This window comes from Pieris brassicae, chromosome 10 (assembly GCF_905147105.1).
Source record: "Pieris brassicae chromosome 10, ilPieBrab1.1, whole genome shotgun sequence".
In the NCBI taxonomy this organism is placed as follows: Eukaryota; Metazoa; Arthropoda; class Insecta; order Lepidoptera; family Pieridae; genus Pieris; species Pieris brassicae.
In genome coordinates this window covers 7,276,353-7,292,164 of record NC_059674.1, presented here as the reverse complement: position 1 = coordinate 7,292,164, position 15,812 = coordinate 7,276,353, and the positions used below count along the sequence as shown (strand labels likewise).

General features: G+C 32.8%; 4 protein-coding genes across 12 annotated transcripts in view; 2 read left to right on the top strand and 2 right to left on the bottom strand.

Moving 5' to 3' along the window:
- Window positions 1-624, bottom strand: part of LOC123714890 (alpha-1,6-mannosyl-glycoprotein 2-beta-N-acetylglucosaminyltransferase) — a 35,397-nt gene extending 34,773 nt beyond the window's left edge. For 2 of the 6 annotated variants that reach the window (XM_045669529.1, XM_045669530.1), the window contains exon 1: window positions 279-624. The gene's annotated coding sequence lies outside the window, so the exon portion shown is untranslated. The remainder of the gene's footprint in view (window positions 1-278) is intronic. The other 4 variants (XM_045669531.1, XM_045669532.1, XM_045669533.1 and 1 more) reach the window with 2 other exon arrangements.
- A 183-nt stretch (window positions 625-807) lies between these two features.
- On the top strand, window positions 808-2,419 carry LOC123715041 (EEF1A lysine methyltransferase 2). Of its 4 annotated transcripts, none has more exons than XM_045669828.1 (5): window positions 808-1,015; window positions 1,201-1,390; window positions 1,597-1,730; window positions 1,939-2,092; window positions 2,247-2,419. In XM_045669828.1, the coding sequence occupies exons 2-5, from the start codon at window positions 1,201-1,203 to the stop codon at window positions 2,411-2,413; spliced, it is 645 nt and encodes a 214-aa protein (XP_045525784.1). In that variant the 5' UTR covers window positions 808-1,015; the 3' UTR covers window positions 2,414-2,419. The 4 variants fall into 4 exon arrangements, with proteins under 4 accessions (XP_045525784.1, XP_045525783.1, XP_045525782.1 ...); XM_045669827.1 differs by having other exon boundaries at window positions 1,194-1,390; XM_045669826.1 differs by having other exon boundaries at window positions 808-1,029.
- Window positions 2,420-4,914: 2,495 nt separating this feature from the next.
- LOC123715040 (motile sperm domain-containing protein 2-like) lies at window positions 4,915-8,944 on the bottom strand. The gene is made up of 2 exons (XM_045669823.1): window positions 8,577-8,944; window positions 4,915-7,953 (listed from the first exon to the last, which is right to left on the bottom strand). Exons 1-2 carry the CDS (start codon window positions 8,818-8,820, stop codon window positions 6,842-6,844), a joined length of 1,356 nt encoding a protein of 451 aa, XP_045525779.1. The 5' UTR covers window positions 8,821-8,944; the 3' UTR covers window positions 4,915-6,841.
- A 272-nt stretch (window positions 8,945-9,216) lies between these two features.
- LOC123715689 lies at window positions 9,217-10,541 on the top strand. The gene has a single exon (XM_045670914.1). It carries the CDS (start codon window positions 9,263-9,265, stop codon window positions 10,223-10,225), a length of 963 nt encoding a protein of 320 aa, XP_045526870.1. The 5' UTR covers window positions 9,217-9,262; the 3' UTR covers window positions 10,226-10,541.
- Window positions 10,542-15,812: the final 5,271 nt, after the last annotated feature.

Here is a 15,812-nt window from a genome sequence, read left to right as displayed (position 1 = left end):
TTTTGTTTGTAGTATACTAAAATAGTATGTGTTGATTTTAATAATATTATATTGAAATTTAATTTGGTTTCTTCCAATTAGCAAAGAACAAATTTATATGCAAGTGTTTAATATTAAACTTTATATTCACAGTGTAACCTTTAGGATTTAGGTGAATACCGTTGCATCTTGGCTTCTCGCAAACATACAAACAAGTTATTCGGCGGTAATTGATAGAAAGTTACATAAATTATGTAAGCAATGTATTTGTTTACAAATTACAACATATCACTACTTACCAAATACCTGCTTCCAACACTTTAAAATGAATATCACAGGTAAATCTAGCACCGATCGCACTCTAATAATTATTAATCAAGATAAATAGGTGATTAGATTTTTTAATTTATTCATTGCGTGATAAAACTCGATAATTAGATTCAAAAAATTTCTGCTATCTAGGCCGCGTTAAATCTTACATTATTTTTACAATAATTATTTAAAAATTCCGCAAGCGTATTCGTCCACACTATATAAATGTTCGATCTATAATAATGAAAACTTAATTTTTGTTACAACACTTTGCGGAATTTTAGCGAACGAAATTGAATTGAGAATTTTTTGTTTTTGACGTTTACTTCAGTTTAAACTTCGAAGTACCGTAAAAAGACAGTTATCTAACTGTCTTGCTATTATAAAAAACTGAAGAGTCAAGTAACGTTAATGTTAGTATACTGTATGTATTTTTTAGTGTATATTAAACCGGTGTTAATGTCAAACCTTTGTTGTCATCACTCAGCAGTCAGCTGTTGCAATGTTGACAGTTGTGGTCCGATTCAGAGTTGAGATGTGATAATTGACAGGCACTAGTTTATAATTTGATGTGTTGAGCATTAAAATTTGTTTATTCCGGTGATTGCATTTACTAAAATTTACTTATATATACGTAGTGATTAACAATTTGTAGTCTTTGTATAAAAGAATAAATTCGATTTCTGAATTCTGAATCTACAAAATAAGTAGTAAAACGTTAAAGGTTCGTTGTAAAAGGTAATATATCATGCCAATTTCATTAACCTCCGAGGCAGTTTAAATGCCTTTATTTTATATTTTGCAAGCCACAAAAACAAAAAAATATGTAACTAAATACTGTGTATAAACAAAAAAAGCGGTATTTAAATGAAGTATTCTATTAATTTAATATTTTCATACAGATAACAGATGGAAGAACTAAATTCGTCTGAACTAGGTTCACAAACCTACTGGCAGGAGACATATGTAAAGGAGCTAGATAACTATGAACATAGTGGAGACATTGGTGATGTCTGGTTTGGAGAAGACAGTGCTTTGCGGGTCATTAAATGGATTTGTGGCTGTGGTTTGGAAAAGGACTCACCTATTATTGATTTAGGTCAACATCCTTGATTCTTCTTGTACTTCCTGTATTAATGTTATTAGTCAATCATAACTTATACTAAATTAGTACTAATGCTTATAAGTTATGTGTATGAACCCCGTGAGTTCCTAATTTTTATTAAAAGCCAATTTGCACAAATTATGTTATTATTGAAAAATATTATAAAACATAAATTCTTATTAATCTATTTAAAATTACAGGTTGTGGAAATGGGTTTACACTATCATCATTAGCTGATGAGGGCTTTTCAAGTTTACTAGGTGTAGATTACTGTGAGGAAGCTATAGCTCTGGCAAAAAAAGTTAATAAGGAATATACACTATTAAAATTTAAGGTAAATTTGCTTTGTGTTACTTGGCTCTGCTTTTACTAATCTGTCAGTCCATCTACCAAGTCCGACGGCTATTTTACATATAGGTATATAGAGTTCACCTGAAGTCTCATCTCAAACCTATACATTTATTATATAGTATAAAACAAAGTTCCTGCCCACCATCTGTGTGTATAATTTTATTAAGGTATTAATTAGTTGTTTGCCTCAGATTTTTGACATAATCAATGATGATGCCACAGCACTTGGTAAATTTGATGTAGTACATGATAAAGGGACATATGATGCAATATGTTTGAATCCAAATGTAAAGGAATTCAGACCAAAATATATACAACAAGTTGTTGACATGTTAAACGATAATGGTAAGGTTAATTTTTTTTATTTTGCATAACTCATAAAAAATATTTATTTTTTGTCATATTTTTTATGTTTTGTAACTTTAAAGCCTAACCAATGTGAAGGAATTTTGTTTTTTTAGGTTTATCTGGTATTGTTTAAATACCATTATTTTTTCAGGTGTGTTCGTCATAACATCGTGCAATTGGACTGAATCGGAATTAATAAAGCAATTTAGTGAGAAATTGAAATTGAAATGTGTAATACCAACGCCGCAATTTAAATTTGGCGGGAAAGTTGGAAGTGTTGTTTCATCTGTGGTGTTTGAAAAAGTATTAAAAACTTAAATTTAAGTGTGATGTTTATCTTATATAACCCTCTCTTTAACTTAAAAAATACATATATAATTTTTTTTTAATTTGAATATTTAATTTTTTATAAAAAAGATAGGTTGTGTCGACAAATTTTCATTCATAATTAGTTTTCCCTTACTACATACAGTACTATTAAGTACTAGTTAAAAATTTATTGAAAACATTTACACTCAGGTATTTATTCACTGGTACATTTATTTTAACTCATTATATATTTATTATAAATAACTCGGAATATCACATTGAATTGAACACGACCCATAAATTTTACTGCGAAACGTAACCTACCTAATAAAGCTGATATCTATAAACAAAAGGATAAGATGCTAAACATCCGTGTGACTGTAACCAAAAGATAAGAAATGTTTTTGAATGAAATAAATCTTTGTGACTTTGGCGGCTCCGCCTCCGGTCGCAATATCTGAATTGGATTTCTAGAATTTGTTACAAATGATTCATTAAACTTTAGCTTTACCCGAGCTCGTTACATCCTAAGTCGATATAGCTACATGAACGTTGTACTAAAGTATGCCTTTAATTCAAGGGACTTAGATTTAACGTTATAGCTATAAATGGTCGCTACAACCAAGGTCGTAATAAATGATATCCACTGTATATTGAAAAAATCATTAAAACATGTCAACAAAAAAAAGGAATCTGTGGTGACACACCATTACCACTCATGGTGATAATCTACACAAAATTTCGTAAAAAATGATCAGGTTAGTTGGGTTACGAGAACGAGAATTTTATACAAATATATATTTTTAAAATAACGGGCAGGAGGCGCACCTGATGTTAAGTTTTTTTTTATACATGTGTCTTTACTACGACATCATGGAACATTACGATCTAACCTAACTTAAGACTATTAAGTTACCTGCCTGATGTTAAGTGATACCACCATCCATAGGGACCTTGCCTCTTTGCCTAGAGCCTTGCAAGTTTTTCTTGAAGGACTTTTAATCAATAGTGGGCAGCTGGGTCCACATAGTGATGATGAACGGTAGAAACAACCTTAAAAAACACTCAGTTGCTGAAGGACGGAAATTAAGGTGATACGGGTAGAATTTCATACTCTGCTTCGACAATTTGATGATGAAAGCCAGCTGCAGATATTAATCTGAACAACTCCTCTGAACACTCCATTACAAATGCGGTAGAAGATGCAGAGAGAATCCATATCTCTACGCAACGCCAAGGTTTCAAGCTGCTGACTGGTTGTCGACCATTGGATCCCTAACTACGGTCAAGTGAAGGGAGCCCTGAGGTGAGAACAGTACTCTATCTGGGACCAAATTAGCACTTTATAGTGAGTGAAGTCTCACATTGCTGAGTGGTAAACCAAGCTTCTTAGAGGCCTATTTAACCTGAAAGAAAACAGATAGACTATAACGTACATAATGACTCTATTAAAAGAAATTTAAATTTATAAACATTTATTTTAGAAACATTATACAAATTAAAGACAACACAATTTAATTGCTTTAGAAGTAAATTAATTCGTCTTATTATGATGACATTCTGTGACAAAGTGTAAAAAAACATTTATTAAGCGCGAGCTAATTGAAGTGTAGCATTTAGAAAGAAGACAGAGTTACGCCTGACGTCATCCAAAAAGTCAAAAATGTATTATATTTCGACAGACGGGAGTTATAGCTCGCGCTAAGTCCTTAAAACTCAGCCTTGCATCAGCGCGTACTACATTCATGTCATGATCCACGTTTTGACTTATGGAGTCATCTTATAGTGCCATCTTCTGGAAAGGGGCGAGCATGGCTACTTTAATTTTGTAGCCGCGCTCCTGAACAATGACTAGGTGCTTTGTTGTCTTTGGTTGCCAGCAGTGGTCCGTGTCTATTACTAAAAACGTAATTGGAAAATATTCGAGTTTTAGGTACTCGTCGTTAATTACGTGGATAACAGTCCCGTGATTGTTACTATGGTTACGATGTCATTGGTATATAAAAATGATGTGTCTGGCCAGGGCAGGATTTAGGGGAGGGCAACTGGGCCTCCACAAGACACTTCGAAAAAAAGTTCTTATATGTTTGTTAAATACTAAAAGGATCTGGTTTCACAATAATTTATTGATTGAATAAGATTGCTTTTTCCGGACTTCTAAATTCGGCCCTGTCTCTGGCGGCAACGAGAGTAGCGTGTGTCGCGATTACGTTGCGATGGTAACAAATACCGTACTAACTTATGCCATCAGCATAAAAAATACAAATTAAAGTACACTTATTAATAAATAAGATATATTCTATATCTAACCAGATTTAACAAAACTTAAAACTAAAACAGATTTGTACCTTATAGGCCTATTTGGTGTGATTTTGTAAAGAAAATTTACAGAATTAGAACGCGTTATTACAATTATTGGATTTCGAAACGTCCGCGTCGCCTTGATTAAAGTACGCGAAACGCCGCGCCACATGACGAAATAATTGCCTAATTAGTAATTAAAGTCGTTATAATTCGTTAAATTTTATTTAAAATTCGCGTAAATAAAATACATTATGTAGCCTACATTAATTTCCAATATACGATTATACTTGAATGCATCAAAATTTGTTTCGTCCTAAGTGACAACGATAATAATCAATTAATTTAAATTACTTAACACGTATGAACAACTCATACATTCACCTAAAACATTTAAAATGCTTGGAGAATATCTAAAAAATACTAAATTCTTTTAATAAACCAATTTTTTAAAGAATTTTCTTTTGCGTGCCGTGGATTCGACTCCCGATGATGTCTTCCCTGGGACATACGGACATACGACGTTCTTTAAGGAAAGTGTATACTACTCTCAACCGGCAACGCACCCAAATGGTGTACATGACCTGCGATTACTTTTTTTGCCATTTTATCATATAAAAAGTATTGCCATAAACAAAGTTAATTTATAAATTAAACCCAATTTAAGGTCAAAGCACACACATCAACTCAGAAAGGGATCGTCACCGTATCGCCGTTCGCCTCACCGTCAACCTAACGTGCACGTAACCAAAGCGTATCAGCAGCTCCTGTACGTCAACTCGGCTACAGCTAGGCAACGCCGCGCTTACGGCTCGCCGACCGCTGTTTGACCGGGTTGGGAAGGGACAGGGGCAAGGATGGTCGAAGAGACGTAAGTTCAGGTAACGAGAGCCGTAAGCGCGGGAACTGCAAGTTGACGTTTCGATTCCAATTAGTGTGAGTTGCAGTAGGGAGTTTCATACAAACAATACTGAACGGCTCGAGGTGATACGGTGACGATCCCTTTCAGAGTGTGAGCTCTGACCTTTGACCTTTGACATGTGACACTTCACGACACACCTTAAAAAATTACGCACGTTAGATGCTCTTAAGAATATTCCTAATATATCTGATTTGACAGCGCTCACGCTCAGCATAAACTTTAAAAAACAAAAGAACATATATCAAATCTTTGACGTAATTGAATAGTAACAATAGAATCTTTTTTTTTCTAAACTTAGCAGCGCTCCATGGGCGAATTTGGAACTTAGGATACGATTCAGAAAAACGATGTCAAACTTGGTTTGATTTTGATATAAAAGTCATAGTTTGCTTCGAGTTTCGACACTGACTTTTAACCTCCATTTTAGGTTTGTTTTGTCAAGTATTCGTTTAAGTTTTTACATTTTATTTGAATTCGTATACACGCAAAAATGTATTTTCATAATTTACCAATTGATTACGTTTACTATTCGATTTTACTTCATTTCAATTCACTGTCATTCATGTTTTAAACTGGTGTTTAACCAGTTACACACACCACAAGTGACAGTTTATAAGTAGACAAATTTAAAAAGTATATATATTACATATATATAATAAAAGTATAAATATTACTAATTCTTTTATAGAAAATATTAATCATAGCATAATAAAAATGATTGAATTATTACAAAATTATATGTAGTTTTTTAAAAACTTTCGTAAAATAAACCTTAAAACAGGAATATTAACCTTATGTGATTGGCTTAAAGTTCTATTTACGTCAAATATTTTTTTATTCAATTCCTTTCTATTGTTCTTGTTTGTAAATCATAATTTCAAAGTTGCATTAGAACTATTATTATTATATACACAAAAGCTAAAACTTAACTCCAAGGAATAATCAATAGTGTTGTGATTTATCAACAGCTAGAAAATGTTATAGTACTGACTCCTGTCTGTATTTCCATGCAGAATTCCTAATATTGTAAAATATAATAAATAGGTACTACCCTACATCATATATTAAATTTGTGATGTTTCTGGGCAAAATATTTAGACCAATTTATCAACTGAAAATGCATACTTGATCCATAATGATATGCCATATTATATTTAATTTATAGATCTTATAAAACCGCTGTCTCTGTGGCATATTCAGGTTCCTAACCATATTTAAATTTGTTCACAATACCTATCTTCATAAGTATTCATATAAACCAGGTATCCCAATACAACAGCAACAATAGATAGCAACAATGTCAAAAACTGAAACATCTTCATTCTCTCAACTTGTTTGTGTAAAATCTCATAGTTTATTTGCAGATTATTTAAAGCATTTGTAACTGAATCATATTTGTCGGCTTTATCAAGAACATTCCCATTCTTAACCTCTTTAACAGGGAATTGACATTTCAGACGGTATTCATCCACTTTGTTTCCAGAATTATTCTGCCAAATTTCACTCAACTCTTTCTGTGATAGATCTGTTTTTGGTACTTGCATACACATAACGAGAAACATATCTTTGGACACGTTTTTCAGTTGGAACCCTGGTTGAACGACAATCATGACTGTTTGGGATGCACCCACAGCTAAAACACCTGAACTAGGACGCACTCTGAATTTTTCTGGAGATGTTGTGCGAATCTTAAAAGATATAACAGAAGGATCATTGTTAGTGATTGTAAATTGCCCAGTTATATCATCATTTTCATTTTTAAATACAATCAAAGTACTTGGCTGTATCTTAAGCATATCACCTGATGGTTTTATATCATTTTGCTGTGCAAATGTAACCTTTTTAGGGGTATGTTCTGGGGTAACACGATTTTCTGGTATAAATTGATAAACATAGTTGTCTGTACCGCCCCAGCAAGTTAAAGCCTGGTCAGGCAGGACAAAGGTTTTTAATGAGTCTTTGTTAACATTTTTTAATTTTTCGATTGCTTGTGCAGGCAGAAGCGACTTCACAATCTTTAATGCAGCTGATAAAACCCATGGCATTTGAAAAATAATTATGTAGTTTAAGAAATTGGGATAGTAATGCTTGAAAAGTGATATTAAATATTGTATAAGTTCCATGTCCATATTGCCAAGCCCACAACCATCCATATCAAAGAATAATGATATTTTATTTCCATTTTCCTCCCTTTCCATACGATCAAACCAGTATATAATTATTCTTTTAATTTCTTCAAAATCCTTTGTACCCTTGACATGTTTTTTGGATTTTATTATGAGTAAGAGAGAACCATCAACATCTCTGCTATGTGGGAATATTATACCTACAAAAAACCAAATAGAATTTTAGTTAATAAACTACCTTAACCCTGTTTTAAATTAGAATCCAATTTTTAATAATGAAACATAAAATTATGCTCTAACTACTAACACTCATTAATTTACACACAGGTTTACCAGAAGAATAAATAAATAAATGTACTCAAATTACCAATAAATTCAACATGTATTGTCAAATATATTTCTCTTCCCATGTTACTTGTGATTATTATTGTTTAATGATTAAGGTAATGTAATTTATAAAAAAGAATATATAACTTTGATTTTTTAATATTTAATATTCTCTATAAAAGCAATTAGATCTTTGAATTTTTGTGGACATAATACACTATTAACTATATGAATTAAAAATAACTATCATGTTATATGTAACATTTCTAACACAAATTATACAAAATTACAAAGTGTAAGTAATGTAGCTTTATTTAAACAGTGGCCAATATACACAGACACAAGATTAACAAAGTTATACAAATTAATTAATGATTGTCAAGGAGTATGTAAGTGTGGATGTTTTAATAAAGTTGAAAAAACTTAAATAGGAACTTTGTATAAGGGATTATTAATACGCAAAGTAAGCCATTGATAAATTATTATAGAACTATACCTTCTTCCACATAATTCATTTTGATATTAGACTCATTTATATCACTGGCTCCAACAGTCTTACGCCAAGTTAATATATCCCACAGCATGTCGGCAGCTTGTTTAGGGTCTTCAGAACAATGTTTGAGGACTCTACGTATATATTTTTCATCTTTTGTACGGTCAAAGTCTGATGGATTAAATCCGTGATCCGGATTTTCAGTTATTCTTGTTTGAAATAAACTCCGCACCTCGGCAACAGGCATAGTTATAGCTTTAAAATCTTATTGCCCAATCCCTAATTTAGTTAACTCACGGGATATGTTAAATTAAAATCAATAAAATTACAAAAAGTAGATACGGAGCAATTTAGGTGTACGATACCAAATATCAAAATGATAAATGTTTTGACATCAGAATGACAAATTACGATCAGCTGACATTGTTGAATGTTGACAAATAACAATTATAGTTTTTTTTTAAATATTATGACAATAGTTTAAACTTTTTTTAATATACATATATATAATTGTAATAGTTTATCTTTATTATTTTTTGTCTTGACAGTAATAATTTGCTAAAATCGTTAGTGTAGCTTGCTAAAACCAAAATGCATTAATTCATTATAGTGGCCAATCAGTCGTCGAAGCGCAGCCGTGCGAGTGACACGCGTATAATCTAACACGATCTTTTTAAGACAATCTAATCATGTCTAAGTGTGACCAATGTAATAAACCTTTTTCTAAATCTTTGCCTGGATGTGAATGTGCCCGATGTGAAAAAATGGTACACCTAAATACCAGATGTAGTGGTCTTACCAACAAACAGATAACCGCATTAAAGGCGGCCCCAAGCTTGGACTGGACCTGTATGGAATGTCAACAAGAATCCCCGAAGCGAAACTCCTCTTTGTATCTAACAGAGGATGCAGAGGAGGATATACCTATGGACACTAAGGGGCTAATACAGAAAATTTCAAAGGAAGTAGAAAAAACTATAAAGAAGGAAATAAACGAATTCAACCAATCTCTGCAATTTCACAGTACGAAGCTGGACGAAGTATTAGGTTGTATTGATGCTTTTAAAAACACCATAAAAGTTTTAGAAAGAAAAAACACGGAACTAATACACAAAAACAACAATCTGGAATTGAGGGTAGGTGCATTGGAGCAGCGTTTCCATGAGATGGAACAGGAGAAACTTTCTAATTTTATAGAAATAGCAAACGTCCCCCCTGCGAGTGAAGAGAATGTGAGAAAATTAGTTGAAAATGTAGCATTAAAACTTAAACAGCCCTTCGACAGTATCCGTAACACAATGCGATACCAAGGTAAAAACGACCAACCGGGCATTATACAAGTAAAACTTAATGATAAAGCAACCCAAGAAAAGTGGATTAAAGCTGCAAAAACCATTAAAACTATGGTGGCCGATGTTTGCCCCTATGAACCCAACAATAACAAAATAGTATTCATCAGGGAAGCAATGACTAAACACAACAAAAGCGTTTTATGGGAAGCCAAACAGGAATTAAAGAATAAACAAGGATATAAATACGTATGGTTTAAAAACGGTATGGTGCGTGCAAGAAAGGATGAAAACACTAAAATACAAAACCTAAGATCAGTGTTGGATATACAAGTGCTAAAAAAAAGACAGAATGCCAATTAACTGACCAATTTAAATGCATATAAATTATTATTATTAAGATGGATAGTTTAACTAGTGATATTTGTGAATTAGAAGACTGTATAAACATAAGTGATTTTGTGAGTAAAATTCCCAGTAGACATTTAAATCTATTGTGTGTACACATAAACATAAGGTCAATCATAAAATACTTTGATAGTCTTGAGCAGTGTATTTATGCGGCTGGAGCTGTTGACGTTATTGTGCTTACAGAAGTAAACATTTCTGATAAAATCAGTTGTCTGTATAATTTAGATGGATACCATATGTTTTCGGCACTCAGAAACGGTAGGAAAGGTGGAGGTATCGTATTATATGTAAAAAAGAAACATAAATTTAATATGAAAATTGTAAAAAGCCAACATTTCGAGAATATACTTTTTACCATCACAACTCAGACAAAATACACTGCTCAAATTTGTGCTATTTACCGCCCACCTAGCCTAAGCAAGAACCTGTTTATTGACGAACTTCATAATATTATTAAGAACAACTGTCAGAAAAATATTGATTTGTATCTATTGGGAGACGTTAATATAAATCTAAAGCTAGACATTCCTATAAAACATAAATATTGCAACACATTACACAGTTTAGGCCTTATGTGTGGGATCACAACTTACACTAGGGCGGAACTATACAAAGGAACCATTACAAAATCATGCATAGACCACATATACGCTCGATCCCAAACACACGACCTATACACGGCAACGGTTGGCACAAAACTAGCGGACCATCGAGCGATCGTGCTTGCTTGCACTAAAACACAGTCACAGAATGTTCCAACATATAAAACATTAATTGACAATAATAAATTAACGATCCTTCTAGAGCAAATTGATTGGAAGCCGACATTAGAAATGAAGTGTCCTATTGGTATATATAACTTCATACAAAATAACTTAACACAAGCATATAAAAAATCTGAATGTACAGTTAAACTTAAATCTAACTCTCTTCGAAATAGTAACCATTGGATTAATAATAGAATTATTAAAGGATGTCAGTACAGAGATAAACTTTTTACTCAATATATAAAAGATCCAAACAACTTAATACTCAAACAAAAATATAATAAAACCAGAAATTATGTCAATAAATTAATAAATAAAACTAAAAATAAAACAATTAGAATCAATATAGAAGCTAATAAAAATAATCTAAAAAATCTATGGGACATATTAAACCAACTAACAGGAAAAATTAAAACATCCATGGACGTAGCTATACAAAACGCATTTGCAAACCAAAATATTACATGTAAAGATATTGCAAATAATTTTGCAACTTCCTTCCACAATAGTATTAGTAATATAGCAACCAACTGTGTAAATCCACTGTTAGATAAAAGCTCCTACCAGCATACAGAAAATACTAGTATGAGATTTCAGTCAGCAGACCCTAAATCAGTTGCAAAGATAATTAAATCATTAAACGACAGAAAGTCTCCAGGTGCAGATAAAATACGAGCTATGGATATTAAAACATTATGTAATAAAATCAACGTAGTCATAGCTAACCTTATTAATACGAGCATTTATACTGGAAAATATCCTAACTTACTAAAAACAGGCATAGTTCGACCAATATACAAAAATGGTAGCAAAAAAATCTATAATAATTATCGTCCAATAACTATATTGCCAACAATTAACAAAATAATAGAAAAATACATATGTGGACAAATTCAAAATTATTATAAAAAACACAATATTCTTTCTAACAAACAATATGGATTCCAACCAAATAAAAATACCACACAATTGCTATCCGCATTCACAGACCACATTTATAAACATTTAAATAAAAAAGATCATGTTCTAGTAGTGTTTATTGACTACAGTAAGGCATTCGACACATTAAAGCACAGCGTAATCCTGCAGAACTTAAATGACTGCGGAGTACGAGGAAACCTACACAAGTGGTGTGAAAACTATCTGCAAGACAGAACTTATCGTGTTAAAGTGTGCAACGAAGAAAGTTTTCCAATATCTATTACAGAAGGTACGGCTCAGGGCTCAGTCATTGGGCCTTTACACTACCTTACCTATGTTAACACATTACCTAACATAATAAAGTATTGTCAGATATTCCAATTTGCAGATGATACATGCCTAGTAGCTGCAGGGCCTAACATCCAAGAAGCAGAAACAAAGCTACAATCTGATTTCGATACATTGGCTAAATGGTCCCACGACGTAGGACTTGTACTAAATCCTAACAAAACAAAGTTCATGCATATCCGATCCAGTCACAATCTAAATTCACGTACACCCATCTTAATCTTACACAACCACACATGTGCACATTCTTATAACTCGTACCCCAATAGCTGCAACTGCAACGCTTTAGAATTAGTTCATAACCATAAGTACCTGGGGCTTACAATAGATGACCGAATGTCCTGGAAAATGCACATTAATTCTGTCTGTGATAGGCTAAGAGCGATACTTGCCAAATTCACTTTAATAAAAAATAAAATACCACTTAAAACTCTGCTACTATTATACAAAGCACTAGCCGAATCCATTATAACATATGGACTTACAAGCTATGGGAGAACATGCAAAACTTATCTAAATCAAATATTTGCAATACAAATACGTATTTTAAAAACAATTGCTCCCTTAAAATTAAAATCACAATATAAAGCGGACTACAGAAAGCTATTTGCATTTTTCAAAATTATACCTATACACGAGAAAGTACAACTAGGATTATTAAATGAAAACTACTTTACAGAAAATTATCTCAAAACAATTAAAACTCACTATCACTACTCAACACGTAGAAAATTAAAAAACGAATTTCTATTACCCAAATACAATAATTTATATGGGAAAAAAACATTAGATTACATTATTCCAAATTTAATAAACTCGATACCAGCTACACTTCTTACGAATATAACAAGAAACAATATTAAATTTAAATTAAAAAAATACTACATAAGTCAAACAATTATAAATTATGCATAACATAAATTATGCCATATACGTCATTAAAATATATATATATTCGAATATAGGAACTCATCCTGTATGTGAATAAGAATTCTCGACAAGAACAGGTTTCCTGCATCGGCTAAATATGGCGCGTCAGTGTTTGGATTTGTTTATGACGTTTTACGTGCAATTTTAAATCGTTTGAATGGTTTGATTGTTATAAATTTACAGTTTATATGTCACTGGCCTTAGTATATATATATGTGTGTTAATGATTTAATTATGTTCGACGTCCTGGTGGATAGAAAAACTGTGCACAGTTTGTGTTTCCACCACATCAACTACCTTTATATTAAGAACACTTATACAACAATAAATAAATAAAATAAATAAATAAATAATTGATCGCAACATTACAAACATGAGTGCAAGGCATCTAAGCAGGTTATTTGTGATCATGAATCATGATCGGAAATGAGAATCGTAACGATAAATACTAATACAAGTAGCGGCACGAAACTCTAGCGCTGATCGTTATTGCGCAGAAGTAAAAAATAAGGTACCTGAGGGGGGCTAGCGGAATGAAGAGGGGGCGCGCGTAGCGTCGATTGGCTCTCCAGTCGCATTCCGTCCCCCGCACCGATACGATACCCCGCGCACATCCCGTGTACAGTCGCGTCATTAATATTATTGTTACTGTTGTTACGTTTTGTTGTTTTTTGCTACGTTTGAGTTTGTTAGTGTTTTATTGTTTGTTTTTAAGTTTGTTTGTGAATTTAAACTGAATATGTCTAGAACAAACACTGTTTCGAAAAGACAAGCCAGGAAAATGGTTTATGACGGGAATCAAACGAATTAATTGATTCTTTGAAACAAATTCAAAGTGAGATTGACGAAGCTACAAATACTTTGTTCAGTCATTCGGACAGCAACATTGTAAATTTGGGCCAGATAAAACAAACTACCGAAATCATTAAGGCAGGAAACATAAAATTTAATAGTATAATCAGCGAATTAGGTAAAATCCAAAAAAGGACAGCAGAGTCAACAAAAACGTCAATTGCAACGGTAAGAAACATCTCCAATCAAGCCAAAAGTTCTGATTTGATCACAGTGTTCAGAACACCAGTTCCACCACACCAACACAGGCAAAAAACGTTCCAGAACAAAACCGGTCACAAATATCGATAACTTCGACCAAGGAGTAATAAAGAACATAACTTTCATAATTTTCACAAGACAAATAATGAACTTCCTACTATCGGAAAGCTTAAAAAGCAGCTAGAAGATGACATAAATTTAAGAGTTTGGGATTTCAGTGGCAAGACACCGAAAACAACCGGAAAGTGGTGATTGAGACTTCTAATATACGTTTGCAACGTATCGAATATTTAAGGAAAATAAAGCAATATCGCCAAGAGGGAAAGCCTATTGTTTATACAGACGAATCTTACGTAGATTCATCGCACTCTTCTTCAAAAGCCTGGACCGATGGTACTACTAAGGGGCTTAAGAAACCTATTTCGAAAGGACAGCGACTTGTCATTGTCCACGCAGGGTCTGATACTGGGTTTATACCTAATGCGTTGCTGAATTTTAAAGCTGGTACCAAATCAGGCGACTACCACGACAATATGAATTTTGAAAACTACGAAAAATGGCTCCGAACCCAATTAATGCCCAACCTACAACCCAGTTCCGTCGTGGTAGTCGACAACGCGTCCAATCATAATAAGCAGTGGGATCGCGCACCAACCTCTAATTCTAAAAAAGCTGACATGCAGGCCTGGCTCACTGAAAAAGGTATACAGTACGAGGAAACACATTTGTGGAAACACAGTTCAAACACAAACCTCAGTTATACAATTTAATAAAGATCAAAAAAGATAAATTTAAAACATTTTCGATTGATCGAATCCTAGCTGAACGAGGTCATCAGGTACTGAGACTACCACCATACCACCCCGACCTAAATCCGATTGAAATGGCATGGTCGGATATTAAACAAAATGTAGTCAGCAAAAATATAAAATGGAGTGTCAGTAAATGTATAGACCTAATACAAGAAAAGGTTTTACTAATGGCTACATGGGATTGGCAAAAGTTGTAAGATTAAGATTAATAAAAGATTACAAATTAAAAGAAAATGTTTTTATTTTTCTACATCCCATAAACTCGTTAAAATATCTTAGGTCTTTTTTGGAAATACGTTCTATGTACAGACACTTTTTTACTGTCTTATTATATCTTATAGATAGGTAATATTACTTACATGCGCGACAGTAATCATGCGCAGCAGCTATCCTTCACATTTCGTTCAGCTTAATATCGTTATTTAGGTAATCATTAATCAAAGTGTCATATAATGTATTGCGTGCGCGACAGTACACATGCGAAGCAATCCCCTCCACGTATCGGCCAGCTCTAGACTTACGTGCCGCTGCCTATAGTTAGATTCAGACTGGCTAATGAAAGAACGATAAGCGCGGCAAATTAAAAAAAATAGTATGATATCCCTAAAAGTTTGATATATTTTGTGGATTGGACTTACTTAAAACTTGATTATGTTTTATTACTTTTTACATTGATAGTAACTGTATTTCTATGAAATTAAATACTAT